The sequence below is a fragment of the Chiroxiphia lanceolata genome, chromosome 3, assembly GCF_009829145.1.
Source record: "Chiroxiphia lanceolata isolate bChiLan1 chromosome 3, bChiLan1.pri, whole genome shotgun sequence".
Taxonomy (NCBI): Eukaryota; Metazoa; Chordata; class Aves; order Passeriformes; family Pipridae; genus Chiroxiphia; species Chiroxiphia lanceolata.
This window is the reverse complement of record NC_045639.1, coordinates 61745599-61760846: the sequence shown is the minus strand read 5'-3', so window position 1 is coordinate 61760846 and position 15248 is coordinate 61745599. Positions and strand designations below refer to the sequence as shown.

Genomic DNA, 15248 nt, shown 5'->3' with positions numbered 1-15248 from the left:
AGATTTCTACAAAACCAATTAAAAAAAATAGCACACATTCAGTTCAGGCACCTTATCCATCTGAGAGATCAGAAACAAGATGTCCATCTCAGCATGTCAGTATTGTCCACTATAATTTAGACATTCTTCAAAATGCATTGGTAACCAGGAGGGTAATAGTCCTTACACTAAAAAAGTCCTTCATTAAGTGGTTCCTCATCATACAGCCTATTACAGGGTCTCATGGCCTGACCTTGCATAACCTCAGAAAAATGTCGCTTTTAACAGGCAAACCAAACTGAGTAAATAAACTATCTTCTCTATCTAAGGGTAAAACCATCAGTAAACATATTAATAATATGGATAAAATCCCTCTTTGCACATCCCCAGTGGTATAAGAAAGCACTATTATTTCCTTTGTCTTCTGCAAAATTAAGTTATCCACACACCATAAATAATCCCCTAAAATAACTTCAAAATATCCATAAACAAAATTGGATTTCATCTTAATAGCATTCTCTAATTTCTATCTTGTATAGTATAATGTATAAAAATCATATGCATGAAAACATAATACATGCTTTAAAGGGTTAGCTTCAATATCTGAAAAATGTTTCATTTTAGAGGTACAAAGACCACCAGTTAAATGCTTGGACTTCATTTTTGTCATCATGTCTATAAAAATGTTACCAACCTTGCCTCACACAAAATGCAAATCCACAGTTGTGGAACCACTTCCACATAGGGAACAACTCAATCATCTTGGACCATTCGAGCTTGAACGATGCCCGCAGAAGGATGCGTTTTTATTTAAAAGGTATTTAAACAAATCTGAATGGGTTGGAGAAGACAGTTAGTACTCAGTTTTGCTCACTTCCTCTCAAGAAGCCAACATGCATCAAACAGAAGTCATGTGCAAGCTCAAAACAAGTAAGAAGAGCTGCATCTCCCCATGTTTCATAACAAAACCTGGCACTCTGTTTTATGACACAGCAGATACAAGAAGGCTTCAAGGAAACCACACACGGTGAGACAAAACTGACAGGACATTGAGAATATCACTAATAAAGCCCGTTTCTAGTTGAGAACATTCCTAAATGCCAAACAGCTGGGAAGTAGGAGAGCAGTCAGGGTATGATCAGCAGTCACTTGTCCTACCTTTGCACTCTTCCCTAGGCAACTGCTAATGACTACACTCAAAAGCAGCAGACCTTTAGCTTGATCTAGCAAGGTCACTTTTATATGCTCTTAGAAAGCTAATGTTGGACATCAGGTGGTTTCCAAGGTCTTAGTAAGTAATCCAAAGGTTTTATAATGTAAGCTGCAGTTCAGACAATTTACAAGTTGGTATTTAAAGCTGTATACAAGTACCTGCTCTGAGTGTTCATTTTATTTCGAAATTAATCACTATGTACTACATTTATTTTTCCCCATAACAGAAGATAAGTGGCTTTTGCCTCAGCTCACAGCTTGAGAAATACCATGTAGGTCAGTCTAAAAAAAAATCTGAAGTTGCATTAATTGCTCAGAGGTAATTACACTTGTTTTTCCAATAGCATTTACTATTGCTACACCTGCAAAATGTTTTCCATTAGGACAAGTTTTCATATTTTCATAGCACTCTGAAACACATGCCATTAGGTCTTAAATTTCCAATGATTTATCATCCCTCTCCAAAGCACAACATTGATTTAAACCACTATCCCTCCTTGAATCAAAAGTAAAACATTAGCACTTGTCAATTTAGCACTTGCTAAAACATTAACAATTTTCATTTTTTTCCCTTTTTCTATTTTCTTTTATGTGTCCTTTTCTCTCTCACACTGTTTTTATTCTGGGGTCTTTTGTTTTTTTGGGTTTGGGGTTTTTTAATAAGACTTTTCTGAATGTACTGAAGACTGAAAATTGACATTTGAAAATTGAGTATAATCCTTTATAACTACAATGTAGTTATTCACACAGATTCTGTGTGAATCTGGTAAAGTTAGAGCCCTGAAAGCAGCATACTCACTGTACTGGTATTATCTTTCTATCACAGAGGCAAAACAGTGCTCCTCCCGAGACTAATCTATACCAGAAGCCCCCATTGCATTGTATTCCAAAGAGATGTAAAAGACAAAGGCTCCAAACACTACAAAGGGTGTCCATGGAGAGAACACCAGCACGTGCATTAAGGAGCTTCGTGCCTAGCTGAAGTATTATAGAGCCTGAAAGGAAGAGGTGCAAAGAAAACAGTCCCTACCCTCGGACTTCAGTTTCTTTGCTGCTTAGTTTTTCTGGGTACCCCTTTCTTTCTCTGCTCTCATTCAGAGATCGAAAAAGTGGTCCCTAGAAGATTCCTGGTTTCTACAGGTTATAAAATACAGCATTTTTCAAAGTGAAAAAGCAATAGTTTAATTTTACCTATACCTATAATACTATACCTATAATTTCACCTATACCTTCATTCCACATCTTATTCTACTTGGATAACTTCTTCATGAGCAGTAGAATCCTTTTGAACTTACAGTTTCAACAGTAATCAGGAACCGTCAGCAATGTTAAAGCACTGCACAGCAGATGACTGCACACACTTATTTCCCTTCTGCTTTTTCCTGAACCTCTTGCTGTTCTACTTCCTGCAGACCCACTGAAGGAATTCAGCACTCATTTTAGAACCATGTTACCTTTTTAGACTTAATTTAAAGCCATGCTATTTCAAACACAAATGAACTTAAATATTTAGATATGGCATAGATCTTCAGAATCTGGGAACTGTGAACTTCTTAAAGGCAGTTTGCCAGATGAGACTGCTCAGTTTTAGTCTGGATCTCAGATACCGAAGACCAAACTTATCAACAGTGGTACAAGAAATCTAGCATTCTAACCAGAGGAAAAAAATAATCATCAGAGCTTCTTCTGTATCTGTTTTGGACTATATCTGAAACATTCCATTATTCTGCTAGATTTTATTGAGTACCCACAATTTCACATACAGATTTGAGAAAAGAACTTCCTCTGAAAGAGTTCACATGCTACACTCTGAGAAAAAGAATCTGTAGCAGAATTGAACAGAAACCACATGCCAGAGAGCACTGTGTCATTTAACTCTGAAAACTGCCTAAGGATGACAGGTATGTTATTTGGGACAAGCAAGAAGAAACTATCTTGTCATTTAGATTCATTCAAACTACAATTCCTCAAATTGCTCTTCTTCCTATACAAGGTGTGTCTAAGGACTGAGAAAACCAAATTACGGGCTTTTTTACAAAATGGTGCTTCCATCACAATTAACATACCTCCAACCTTTAGAAAACCCACGTAGGCTCTGAAAAATGCAACCTGAAAAGTAACTAATTTCAGCCTTCCCAGTGGAGATACTGTTTTGATTTTTTTAATATTAGACCATCACAAATGCTGAGGCTTCAGGCTTTAAATTTATTCTTGCTTATGCAAACCTGAAGCACCAAGAAGACCATTAAATAAGTGCGGATCTTGTTCAGTGAACATATTTTGCAAGATATTGGGCATGGTAACAGCTGCTGTCACTGGAGTATCAGTGACTCCAAAGCAGGGAGAACCCACCTAGTCATCAGTTAAGAAGTAAAATTTCATAGAACAACCACCATTAATAATACACAACAATACACAAAAAACAGGGGAAGGAATGGTGCAGAGGTGAGGTTACTTCTGTGTGGCAACATTTCCCACTCCTTCTCCACACGTACCTCACTTCACAAAACCTTTAAGATACAAATAAAATAGCCATGACCTTTTTTCCTCCTCTGCATGATTAATTACTTAATGTATTATTAATTGGAAAATGTAGCTGAATTTCAAATGCTTTCATTCTCTCAGCATATCATGCTGTCTGGGAAGCGCCGATTAAGCTGTTCATCAAAGGTGAGCAGGCAAGGTCATGTAGACTGCACCTCTTCAGTTATTCATTACCTGTCCTAAATAGTAATTAACAACAGCAATATTTCCATAAATCAAAGCTTTTCTGATTACCTTCAGATGATAAGGGTTGGGGGAAGGGAAGAAAGGAAAAGTGTATTCCTTTTTACTGCATTTATTCTAATGCTTACCTGAATAATTTAATTGATATCTTAGCTGTCATATAAAAAGCAGAGTTTGACTGTGCATCAATAGGAATTCCACACAGAACAAAAAGAGATGGTTATGGTTTCTTTTCTCCCTTCCCCATGTCCCCCAAACTTTAAAGGGGGACTTGATCTAAGAAGGTTTCTCAATTACAAAGACCGTTATATTTATTATCTTTGTTTCTTTTTATTACCTCCATTATCAAGGTTCAAGTGGATATCACAGAGAATGGCCTCGAGGCCATATTCAGTGAGCACTTAAGTGCACTTCAGTACTTTCTTAAGTAACTTATCCCTTCAGTATCCGTGGGGTTTCTCACCTTGAGGCATCTCAGGTGGCAAATAGTGAGGCTCTTGAGCACTGACATGTACCCAGTCGAAATCATCGTACAAGTCTTGGTGGTAGTCACAGGGCCCAGGACCATCATCGAACGTGCATCCCCCTAGAGAAGAAACTTGTTATTAGTTTACTTAAAAGCAGAGATCTTCCAAGAGACAACCAGAGGTGTTCCTCCAAGATCCACCACAACTACAGTGTCCACTCAGACTGTGCCATAGTTCACAGGCCTGCCTGTGCAAAGCTAAAAACTGCAAGCAGCTGATCCATCAGTGTTCTTCTCTCTTTTGTAAAAACATCACTACCTCGTGTAACCAATTTCCCTCAAGAGCACTTTCTGTCAGGGCAGATCACAGCCTGAAGTCACCAATTCAACTGAAATTTACTTTAATGTCTGTGTGACAAAAAACAACACATTATATAAACCACAGGGGAAACTGAAAATAATAGACCAGGCTCAAAAATGATAGATGAAAATCAAAAATTCTGAAGCATTGAAAGTATACACAGTCCAAACACCAGCAACAAGGATAAATACTGTCCCCAAAACAGTCAGAAAAAATAATTAAAATTTACTTAGAAATGTAATAATTTGTGCAGAATGGAGATCTTGCTTTACTAAATCAGTCTAGCATAACAGAACAAAGCGTTTTTTCAGGGTCACACAAACAATGGATAGGAAAACCTTACAACAAAAGCTGAGAGAAGTGATAGGAAGAAAGAAGAATGGAAGGAATGTAAACGATGGGAGGAAAAAAATCCAGAATTCCCATGTAACACAGTAATGTCTGCTCTGTCTCATTCAGTAAGTTTTTTATTGCATTCTTAACTCAAGGCCATTAAGTAGGTTGGGGAAAAGAGAGAAGAAAGTACGATGATCACAGAAACAGATCAAGGTTTGAGAAGGAAGAAACAAAGGAATCAAAAGAGCCTGGTCAAAGAAAGAGCAGAGCATAAAGGCGAGAAAATACAGATGTCATGCATACAATTCTGCAGCAGCTGTTATCTCTATATGCATGGCACAAAGCCCTCGAGTTTTCTCCTCCTGCTCAAAAACAAAAGGCAGCAGCAAATAGTTCACAGAAATCTGCAAATTTTTTGTCATTTTGAATGAATGACAAAACCAAGTTTTAGCTAATCCCTACATCACCAAAAACCATTGCCACATACATTCCCAGGCACTACATGTTAACTACAGGTTAACTACATGTTAACCACTGCTTCAGCTGGCAAGGACAACATCAGGACAGAATGAAAATTCTACACTGTAGCAAAATTTGTGCTAAACCTTGTACTGTAAAACCTTCATCTCTATGTTAAAAAAGTTGCTCAAACATCACCTTGTGACAACATAAGCATAGCATCAACAGCAACAGCAGAAAAAACCCCAACATTTCATGTTCTGTACTAAGTCGGCTACTACATCACTGTCAAAGACTGCAAGGCACAGGAAGAGAAATATTTGTGCTTCAAAGAAACATTTATACTTTTCAAAGTTTCAACTCCAGTGCCCTCTGTTACCACTGGGAGACTTTTCTAATTAACATATATTATGATAAAGCTCAAAAGGCTTAGAACATAAATCTTGGGTTTTGATTTAGCTTACAATACACTTCTGTGATCACTTTACAGCAAAAAATGTACTTTTCCTTCAACATTTAATTGATAAATGAATAGCAGTTTCCCTTAAAGGGAAGTTATCAGTCTGATGTCCCAGTACCAAAATGACATATGGCTTTGAAGTACATGCCTGCAGGGCACCCATTACCCTTTTTAATGGTTTAAGTGCCCTCAGTATATAAATTTAAACTACCAATGAATCTTTTAGACTCATCTGGAAGATGAATGTCCTTAATTGCTTGTCTTTGTACCCACTATTAATTTTAGTTATCAGGGTTCTGATTAGCAATAACAATGTGCCTGTTAATACACACAGCAAGCAATCCAAACCTCCGTGTGTGCACATCATGGCTCCATCCACAGAACAAGCAAAGTGTGCATTTATCACACGCACATGAGCAAAGTTTATCAGAACAGATTATCAACCCACTACAAAATTGACTCTGTAACAACTGCTTAAACCAATGGCTTCCTCTCATGAAGCACACCACCTCCTCTTACCAACATACCAAGACATTCCAAGTCAAGTAAGGTAACAGCCAATGCTGTAGTGATTTATCCAGTACAACACAAGTCAAACTAAGCATTTTAAACCCTCTGCAGACTACTCCTTATGACTTAAACCATGAGCAAATTCAGACATCACTTTCTCTGTTTTAGCAGTCAACTGCTTGAGTCCTATTCCAGTAACTCCAGGCACTAAGAGACAAATGTAGTGGAACGTGCTGTGTGGAAAACACAAGGAGAAGAGATGGTGGGTGAGCGAAACCTGCAGTGATATATTTTGTTCCCAGTCATTTGTTCAAAACCATATACATTTTAAATCAATCTTGAACCACTCAAACATAAAATCACATGTGACAAAAGTACACTGTAGGTCAGGACTTACTAGCACCTAATTCAGCTACTGGGCGACTCTCCGCAATAATGTAACAGTGCTGTTCAGAGAAGAAAGTGGATCAGCTTGATGAACGTTCACTACCTCCCAGCGAAGTTCAGCAACTGAACTCAAATACCCGCTCATATTTGTTGCCTAACGTTTTGACAGCAGTCTGCTAATATACTACAAATGACAAGTTAGGCATCTCCTACTAAGCCATTTCTAATATTCCTCAAAACTCTATAAAAAGGTACTTCACTACCAACCACCATTCCATTACATATCACCACCCCATTCCTTTAGCTACAGCTGATGTGTAACCTGAAATTTATCTTCAGTATTACCCTGCTACTTGAATTTATGCATACCTACCAACACACACATCACTCCACAGTGATTTGCGCACCTCTGCTCAATCTCCCGGCTGGAAGCACACACTGCTGACATTAAAATGCTCTTGGAGCTTGCACTCCCTAAATCCACATTTACCTTAGATTTCTAATATCATTTTTCTGAAAAAGGTGGCAGAAGCAGCAATACACCAGACTGGTCTGACCTCAGAAGCCTGATGTAAGCCTGAGGACTGGGATGCAAAGCAGCCAGCAGTACCTTCTCCTTTCAAGTGACACTGCCATCAGGATATGGCCCAGAAGAGCCAGATATGGCAGCATCAACCAGAGCTATGACTTTCCAAACCTGCAGTGGTGGCAGCAGCCACCAAGTCACCTCAACAATTGAAGACAAACAAAATGAAAAATCAGGTAGTCAGTCAGAAACAAATGCCCCATCAAGAGCTGGAATGGTAAGCTAGGAAGACAGAAAGAATTTTAAGTGATTATTTTGTCCAACTGCTAATTGTATTTTGGGTCCATCAACTTTGTTCAGTTGCCGAGGAAGTCTTTGGGAAACATTTACATTCCACAGAAGCCAAGCAAATCAACAATTCACTGTATCCATTATCTTTTCCCACAAGCTTCACTAGGTTCAATAATCCTTCACTAGGTTAAATGCTGTTCAGCTTAAACAGACCTAGAACTCACACATTCCTCTTCAGTGACCTTCTAAAAGATAAGTGATAAATCATACTAGCCTCAAAAAATTTCCTGCCTACATGTCCATTTTCATTTATAAAAGATAATGAATCTTAAATGTTCATTATAAAAAGAAAGATTAATATCCCACACTGAACTCTCAGAAAATAAATTAAAGCTCCACTAACTAACAAGGTCATCAAGATTAATCTAAATTCAATCTTAAAATTAATCATAAAATCCCCAAAATTAAACTAAATTCAATACAGGTCGTATAGTCAAGGTTTACACATCATCTATTTCTGGTGGGTTGACCCTGGCTGGACACCATGTGTCCACAAAAGTTGCTCTATCACTCCCCTCCTCAAGGAAGAGAAAAATATTATAAAAGACCTATGGGTCGAGATAAAGACAGGGAAAGATCATACACCAATTACCATCATGGGCAAACCAGACTTGACTTAATTTATTAGCAATCAAATCAGAGTAAGGTAATGAGAAATAATATCAAATCTTAAAAAACCTTTCCCCACCCCTTCCTTTTTTCCTGGCTTAACTTTACTCCTGATTTCCTCTACCTCCTGGCCCTCAGTGGTGCAGGGGGACGAGGAATGGGGGTTGTGATCAGTTCATGACATGTTTTCTCTCCCTTTCCTTTCTCCTCAAGGGCAGGGTTCCTCACACCCTTCCCCTTCTCCAGCATGGGGTCCCTCCCCTGGAAGCCAGTCTTCCACAAACTTCTCCAATACGAGGCCTTCCAACAGGCTGCAGTTTTTCACAAACTGCTCTTATGTAGGTCCCATGCAGGATCGCAAGTCCTGCCAGGAGACTGCTCCAGCATGGGCATTCCCCATGGGGTCACAGCCTCTTTTGGGTATATTCTGTGGGGTCCTCCAGGGGCTGCAGGTGGATCCCTGCTCTGCCACAGACCTCCATGCATGGCAGGGGGATGTTCCCCATGGCCTGCAGGGTAATCTCTGCTCCAGCACCCGGAGCAACTCCTTCTCCTTCTTCACTGACCTTGGAGTCTGCAGAGTTTTTTCTCTCACATATTCTCCCTTCTCTCACTGGCTGCCATTGCTGTTACATAAACTTTTTCCCTTCTTAAATCTGTTATCCCAGAGATGCTACCACTGTCACTGACTGACTCCGTCTTGGCCAGCAGCAGATCCGTCTTAGAGCCATCTGGCATTGGCTCCATGAGGCACAGAGGAAGCTTCTAGCTGTTCTTCACAGAAGCCACCCCTGTGACCCCCCCAGCCACAAAAACCTTGTCACACAAACACAATATTTAAATATGCTTGAATTTGAAGACAAATTACATTTTTTTAAAACGCTAACATATTTCCTTAGCAGCAACACTCAGTACTGACACTGGCCTGTGATTTTGATTTATCCTACCTCCTTTTTCACCAACCCAAGAAAGAAGAGCTAAACAGATCATTTCCCCACCAGGTTAAAATATAAATATGCTTAAGACTAGGAGAAACATGTCTCAGTAACTACCACTGATCAATGGATGCCCAGTACAAATTTATTGTGACCTCCTAGCTCATCGGCTCAGGACAGAAAGTAAAACTTATTCTGAATTTGAATTACTGATCTTTATCTAACAATTCCAATGTTCTCACTACACTTCCTAGAGATTATGTCACTTCTACTATTTAGAATAGTAACAGTCAGTTGCACAACAATATTGAATTAAATTTAAGATACCCATAATATTTATTATGAGTAGTATTATAGGGATGCTGCCCTGGAGATCTACTGATTTCTAGATAAAAGACACTATTCCCAATTACCACCCAAAAATTCTGCATGCCAGTTTTCATATTTACATTTTAGAAGTGTTCTTCATTATTGAGTTCCATAACATATCAGCATTACAAAGGAATTTTTTTCAGCAATAGAATGAGATCTATAGAATGACAACCAAGAGAACACAAATTTACAGTTTATTTCTGAGATCTGTTTTATATCTGACTACTACTGGTGTTAAACAAAATGCAAAATACACTAGGAATATCTTACATTTCATGCTCCTCCATTTTAAGGAGCTGGTTATAAGCCCAGAAATTCATCCACTACAGATCACCAATACAGGAGAAAGAAAAGAATCCCAAACCACTAGCATGAGAGAAGAATTGTACTACAGGCATACAACAATATTCTGTCAGCACAGGGCTCAGCTACCAGTGGTTTCTTTTGGGGCCTCCATGTACTAAGGTGTCGCATATACTCTTTTCTTATTCAGCTCAAATGACTAGTTAGAACAATCTGCTCCTTTTATTCAAGAGCATGCTTTTATTTTTCTCCGCCACCTGTTGTAAAAGTATAATGACTAGCTCTAAATCTATCAAAGTAGATAGCTCCATGGTAAGAACACAGTACAAAATTATGTTTATTTGGGATGTCAGGTAAAAGTCCTGCGAAAATTTATTTTTTTCTTCTCATATAGATGGGTGAATTCAAAGGTTGTAAAGCATAAAGGTGCTATAGCATGTCTCTCTTCAGCCATATATATCCAGGAACAAGTTCTGCTTTTAAAGAAATTGCCCACCTACCACATTAATTTACCTGTTTATATTACAGTGCACCTTGAAGCACAGGATGTTTTCATCTTCTAAAGGCACTATGTTATTTCTGTTACAAGCATTTTAAAATATCTTGACTGCAGAGCATTCAGACACCTATTAAGAATATACTATGAATTGCTGTTAATGCAGTCTGAGAACAAGTTTTAATGACTTATGTTGAAAGGCTTGTGTTAAGTACTACCTACCAAAATGTAACACTGAAACAACCTATGGCATGTAAAAAAGCAGGTCAGAGACATCGCTTAATATTAAAAAAATAACCATGAAAAGAGCTGTACTTCAGGAAAATTACAGATTCTCCTTCCCTATAGGGAGAAGTCATACTAAATACTAAGAATATTTATCTTCTTTGCAGTGGTATCTTATTTTGTAGTACTAGAATTCATTATACAAAAAACAACTGATTACAGGTAACAGCAATAAAAGCCAAGTAAACTCAATTACCTAAAAACACTTTAAACTTTTTCTAGCCTTGTTCTCACTAAGTTTTAATCACCCTCTTAGCTTAGTAACTTGAACATGGAACTCCAAGTCCTGTCCACTAACATCAATGGAATGTAAACACCAACAGCTTAATAGGAAATACGGCCAATTATTCCTAAATTAACTTGACTTTAGTTTCATTGTAGGGCTTTTGTTGGTGTTGTTAGAACAGTCAACTGATCTACACAGCCCTATAATTATACTTTTTTCTGAAGAGGAAGTGGGCAAAACCCTCCCTAAATCATTACATACTATAAATCACCTTGACATTAAAAACTAATCCCACCCCCCAGTAGCCATTAAGGAGTCCCACAATCAAGGAGAAGGGGGAAAAGAATGCTAAACAGCTCATAATCAAGTTTTATCCATGCATAATTTTTCCATTTTCTGTCTTCCATATTCCTTATTAATAACATGTAGTAGCTTATTTTAGAAAGGAAAGATGGGAACTTCATAATTATTAGCTACAAGTTACCAAAATTGCAAGAAACCTCAGGTGAACATCCTTTCCTGTACTCTTCAGGGTAAGATATCACTATGAATCCCAGCATTTAGCCTAAGCCCAAATTTTGGGAGAGCATGAAGATTCACATCTACATGTGGTCTACCATGCCATTTATTAGATTTCTTCTATTAAATTAACCTTTCTCTACATATAACAGGCCTGGAAAAGGCTTCTACTTGAAATCTACCATTTCAAAAAGCTTCATATTCCCTGGTAAGAGGAAACCTTTCCATGCTTTACCAGCAGTGAACAGGATGAAAAAAGGAAAGAGATGAAAGGGAGAAAAGATCAGTCTCCATTACATGCCCTTCAGTTTCCAACTAAGTAAAACATAATCTAAACAGAAGTGTCTTTAAATTTCCTCTTGTTCTCCAGGGAAAAGGAGTTTTTCTGTTCTTTACTGGAGAGGTGACAACAGGTAGCTGTGAAAAGTCACAGTCGCTTAATGCCTTTTTCACCCTTCCTTGGCATGGGCAAGGCAGCAAAGAGCAAACAGCCCTGCATATGCAGATCACATTATATAACTGAAGCTACCAAGACAATTTCCATTTCAGTTCACAAGATATTTCTGAAACCTTGAGGAGAATCAAGAGTTTCATGAAATGATGAACAGATCTTCATCAGTATACAAGTTACAGCATCCACCGAACACCAAAACTATTTCATATTTCAACTTATAAACTGCAAGCTTCGGTATGCCTCCAGTGCACTGGGCAAACTTCCAACAAATTGCACTGGTGACAACAAATTACACCACTTCAATGTAAATAATTGGGGGATTGAGGGGTGGAATCATGTACTTGAAAGTAATAAATATTTTCATAACTATACCAATAGTAACTACAACATCAGCAAGCAAGTTCTGTGACTTCAAGGACACAATTGAGAGTTCCAAAAATAAATTAATCTCTTTGATTATTTTATTTATGGATATGTGGTCTTACAATGCTGCTCCTGAAAACAACATCTTTTCCCAAGACACTGCTGGTGCTTATTTATAGAAAATCTTATGTAGATATCAGAGTCTCCGGCATTTCTCCTAAACGTTCCCACAACATGCTGTTAAAAGGTAATGGATAAGAACATGATTAAACTCAGTAGGAGTGTTGAATGAAGACAGCCCTACAAACATTACACTGAATTAAATCACAAAATTTTCTACAGATTGAATACAAGGTTATTTTGCAACCTACTCTCCAAGGGGGAAAAAAAAAAACAGCTGAAACAAGGACTTGGAAGAAATAAGTTTAAAGCTCAACTATTATCTCTACTAATCACATCAGCATCTCAACCACAAAAGCAGGTCTAAAAAATAGACTGGCCACCCTATTACAACTTTGACAGTTTAACCATAAAATGAGGTGACGGGGAAAATACAGGTTATTTAAATTTGTTCTAGAACTCATCTCTTTTGATAGCAACTATCAAAACTTCATTCAACAGACAAAAGCAAAAGTTTCCAGTGAGACAATAGGAACAGCTATTTACAAAAAAAGTCTTCTCCTTTGAGGACAACAAACAAACCAGTCACCACAACATCAGTGCAGAAGCCAGACAAATGTGTAAATGAGGGATGAGTACATAAGTTATACAGACTGAACTATAAAAGGAGCTCAGGGAACACAGGGGCACAGAGCACAAAAGGAATATGGCCAACATGAAAGCTGAGGACTTCCTAAGGGGAGGTGAGCTAAGATGTATAAAATTTTAAATGGTCATGCAAAAAGGAAGATCAAATTAAATGCAAAGGAATGGAAAAAGCTCTGATGTTGAAAATGACAGAAGCTGTTACAAAAGGTCATCTCTGAAGCCTCAGAAGGAGATAAGTCCAAGAAGGTAGAGAGATGATTGAAGAGTTCGGTCATGGTATAAATCCAGAGTCACAAGAGGATGACAAGAACCTCTCAGAAGAGATCTTTCAAGAAATGACATCAAGGTACATAAAGAATTAAGCTAGCAGTGAATCACACAACTCAGGCACATGAATGAGAGGGGCAGTGTGCAATATAGAGATTAAAAATATATCTTCACACATACAGGCACTGCTAAACTAAAAGCCAAATCCTTTTGTATCAGAAGTGCAGTTACTGCTCTAGTTTCTCTAGAAAAGTTGTAAGTACTTTAATATCTGGCATATCTTTCCATGCAATCCAACTGTATGAAAGAAAGTCTAGAAAAAAGAACAATGCAAATGTATTTTGAAAACACAGTGAAGGTTTCTACACCCATAGGAAACAGTTAAGCTCCCAGATTTAGAGAAACAGACCAATAAATAACAAATTTAAGATATACTGCCCCCCAATTTACAGAATCAGAGAACAGTTGAGTTTGGAAGGGACTGCTGTAGGCCATCTCGTCCAAACCTTCTGCTCAAGCAGCACCACCTAGAGGCGGTTGCCCAGGACAATGTCCAGACAATATCTCCAAGAACAGATTCCACAACTTCCCTGGGCAACCTGCACCAGTGCTCAGTTACCCAGACAGTAAAGAAAAAAAAAAAAGGTGCTTCCCAATGCTTCGAGGGACCTCCCTGTGTGGGAGACAGTGTCAACAGCCTTACTGATATTTAGACAGACAACATGATGTCCTGATGCCCTTCATGTGCCTGGAAATGGTTTCAAGGATGAGCTGTTTCATCACCTTCCCAGAATCGAGTCTAGATGGACCAGTCTGTTCTTCTCTAGGTTCTCCTTGCACAATCTCCTATTAAAATCCTGTCTCAAAAGTTTCTCAGTAATACTTCATATTTTCCCTGATATCAAAATGAAGCTCTACACGTTGTTACTGATTTTAACACCTTTTATTCAATCACAAAGACAAGCACAACATTGCCCACTGTAATATTATGCATAAACATGGACTAAAGTATCAGCAAAAAGCTAAGAAAAAAACCAGAATTATATGAAAACTTTTCATATTAAACAAGCTGAGAGCATCAAACACAAAGAAATTGAGATTTATCTTTTACTTTTCTTCTTTAAACTTACAAATCTAAGTCTTTCATTACAGGTGCCCTACAGAATCAAATGAATGTCAAATGGATGATTCATTTCACATCTACTTTTTGTATTATTTTTTGTGTTACTTCATTTTTCAACAAAGTAAGATTTATCAAAATATTTCATAGACTGTGGGGAAAATATCTTAGGTAGATTATATTGAGAGACAGTAATCTGACAGCAAAGCTGTTTAACACATCCAAGGCACACATACAGAAAAAGAAGATGCTAACAGCTTGCTTTCTTCCTTTTGTGGTTAAATTATTACTTGCTATTGAACTGATTTAACATACAAAATTGTGCACATAAGCAAATAATGTGCCCCTCCTCTCATCAGATTTGGTCCTCAACAAGACCAATGAACCAACAGCACAAGTCATGACATAATTTTGGACAAAGCTTATCAAACTTAGCTTTACTTGTGCAATAAAAAATATTGTCTACATAGAAATTGCAAGAGGCATGTAAACTTATAGCAAGAAATCACTATTTTAGGGTAGAAATATTTATAGTAGTTGTATTTTTACTACAATTTAACAAAGAAAGAAAATGTTATTTTATGACTTCCCAGGAAATTGAACTCAAGCACCTGAAACACGTATTTTTATCTGCAAATCTGTACTTGAGTTTCAATAGAACCAACTATTACAAGAATACTTAACTGTATTATAGTACTTTTTCAAGCAGATTCAAGTTGTATTTAATCTCTCCACTTCTTAAACAGAGAAACATTCT

General features: G+C 37.7%; 1 protein-coding gene across 15 annotated transcripts in view; it reads right to left on the bottom strand.

Moving 5' to 3' along the window:
* Positions 1-15248, bottom strand: part of PTPRK (protein tyrosine phosphatase receptor type K) — a 391962-nt gene that overhangs the window by 303135 nt on the left and 73579 nt on the right. For all 15 annotated transcript variants that reach the window (XM_032681705.1, XM_032681692.1, XM_032681696.1 and 12 more), the window contains exon 2: positions 4382-4504. In XM_032681705.1, coding sequence (XP_032537596.1) covers positions 4382-4504 — 123 coding nt within the window. The remainder of the gene's footprint in view (positions 1-4381; positions 4505-15248) is intronic.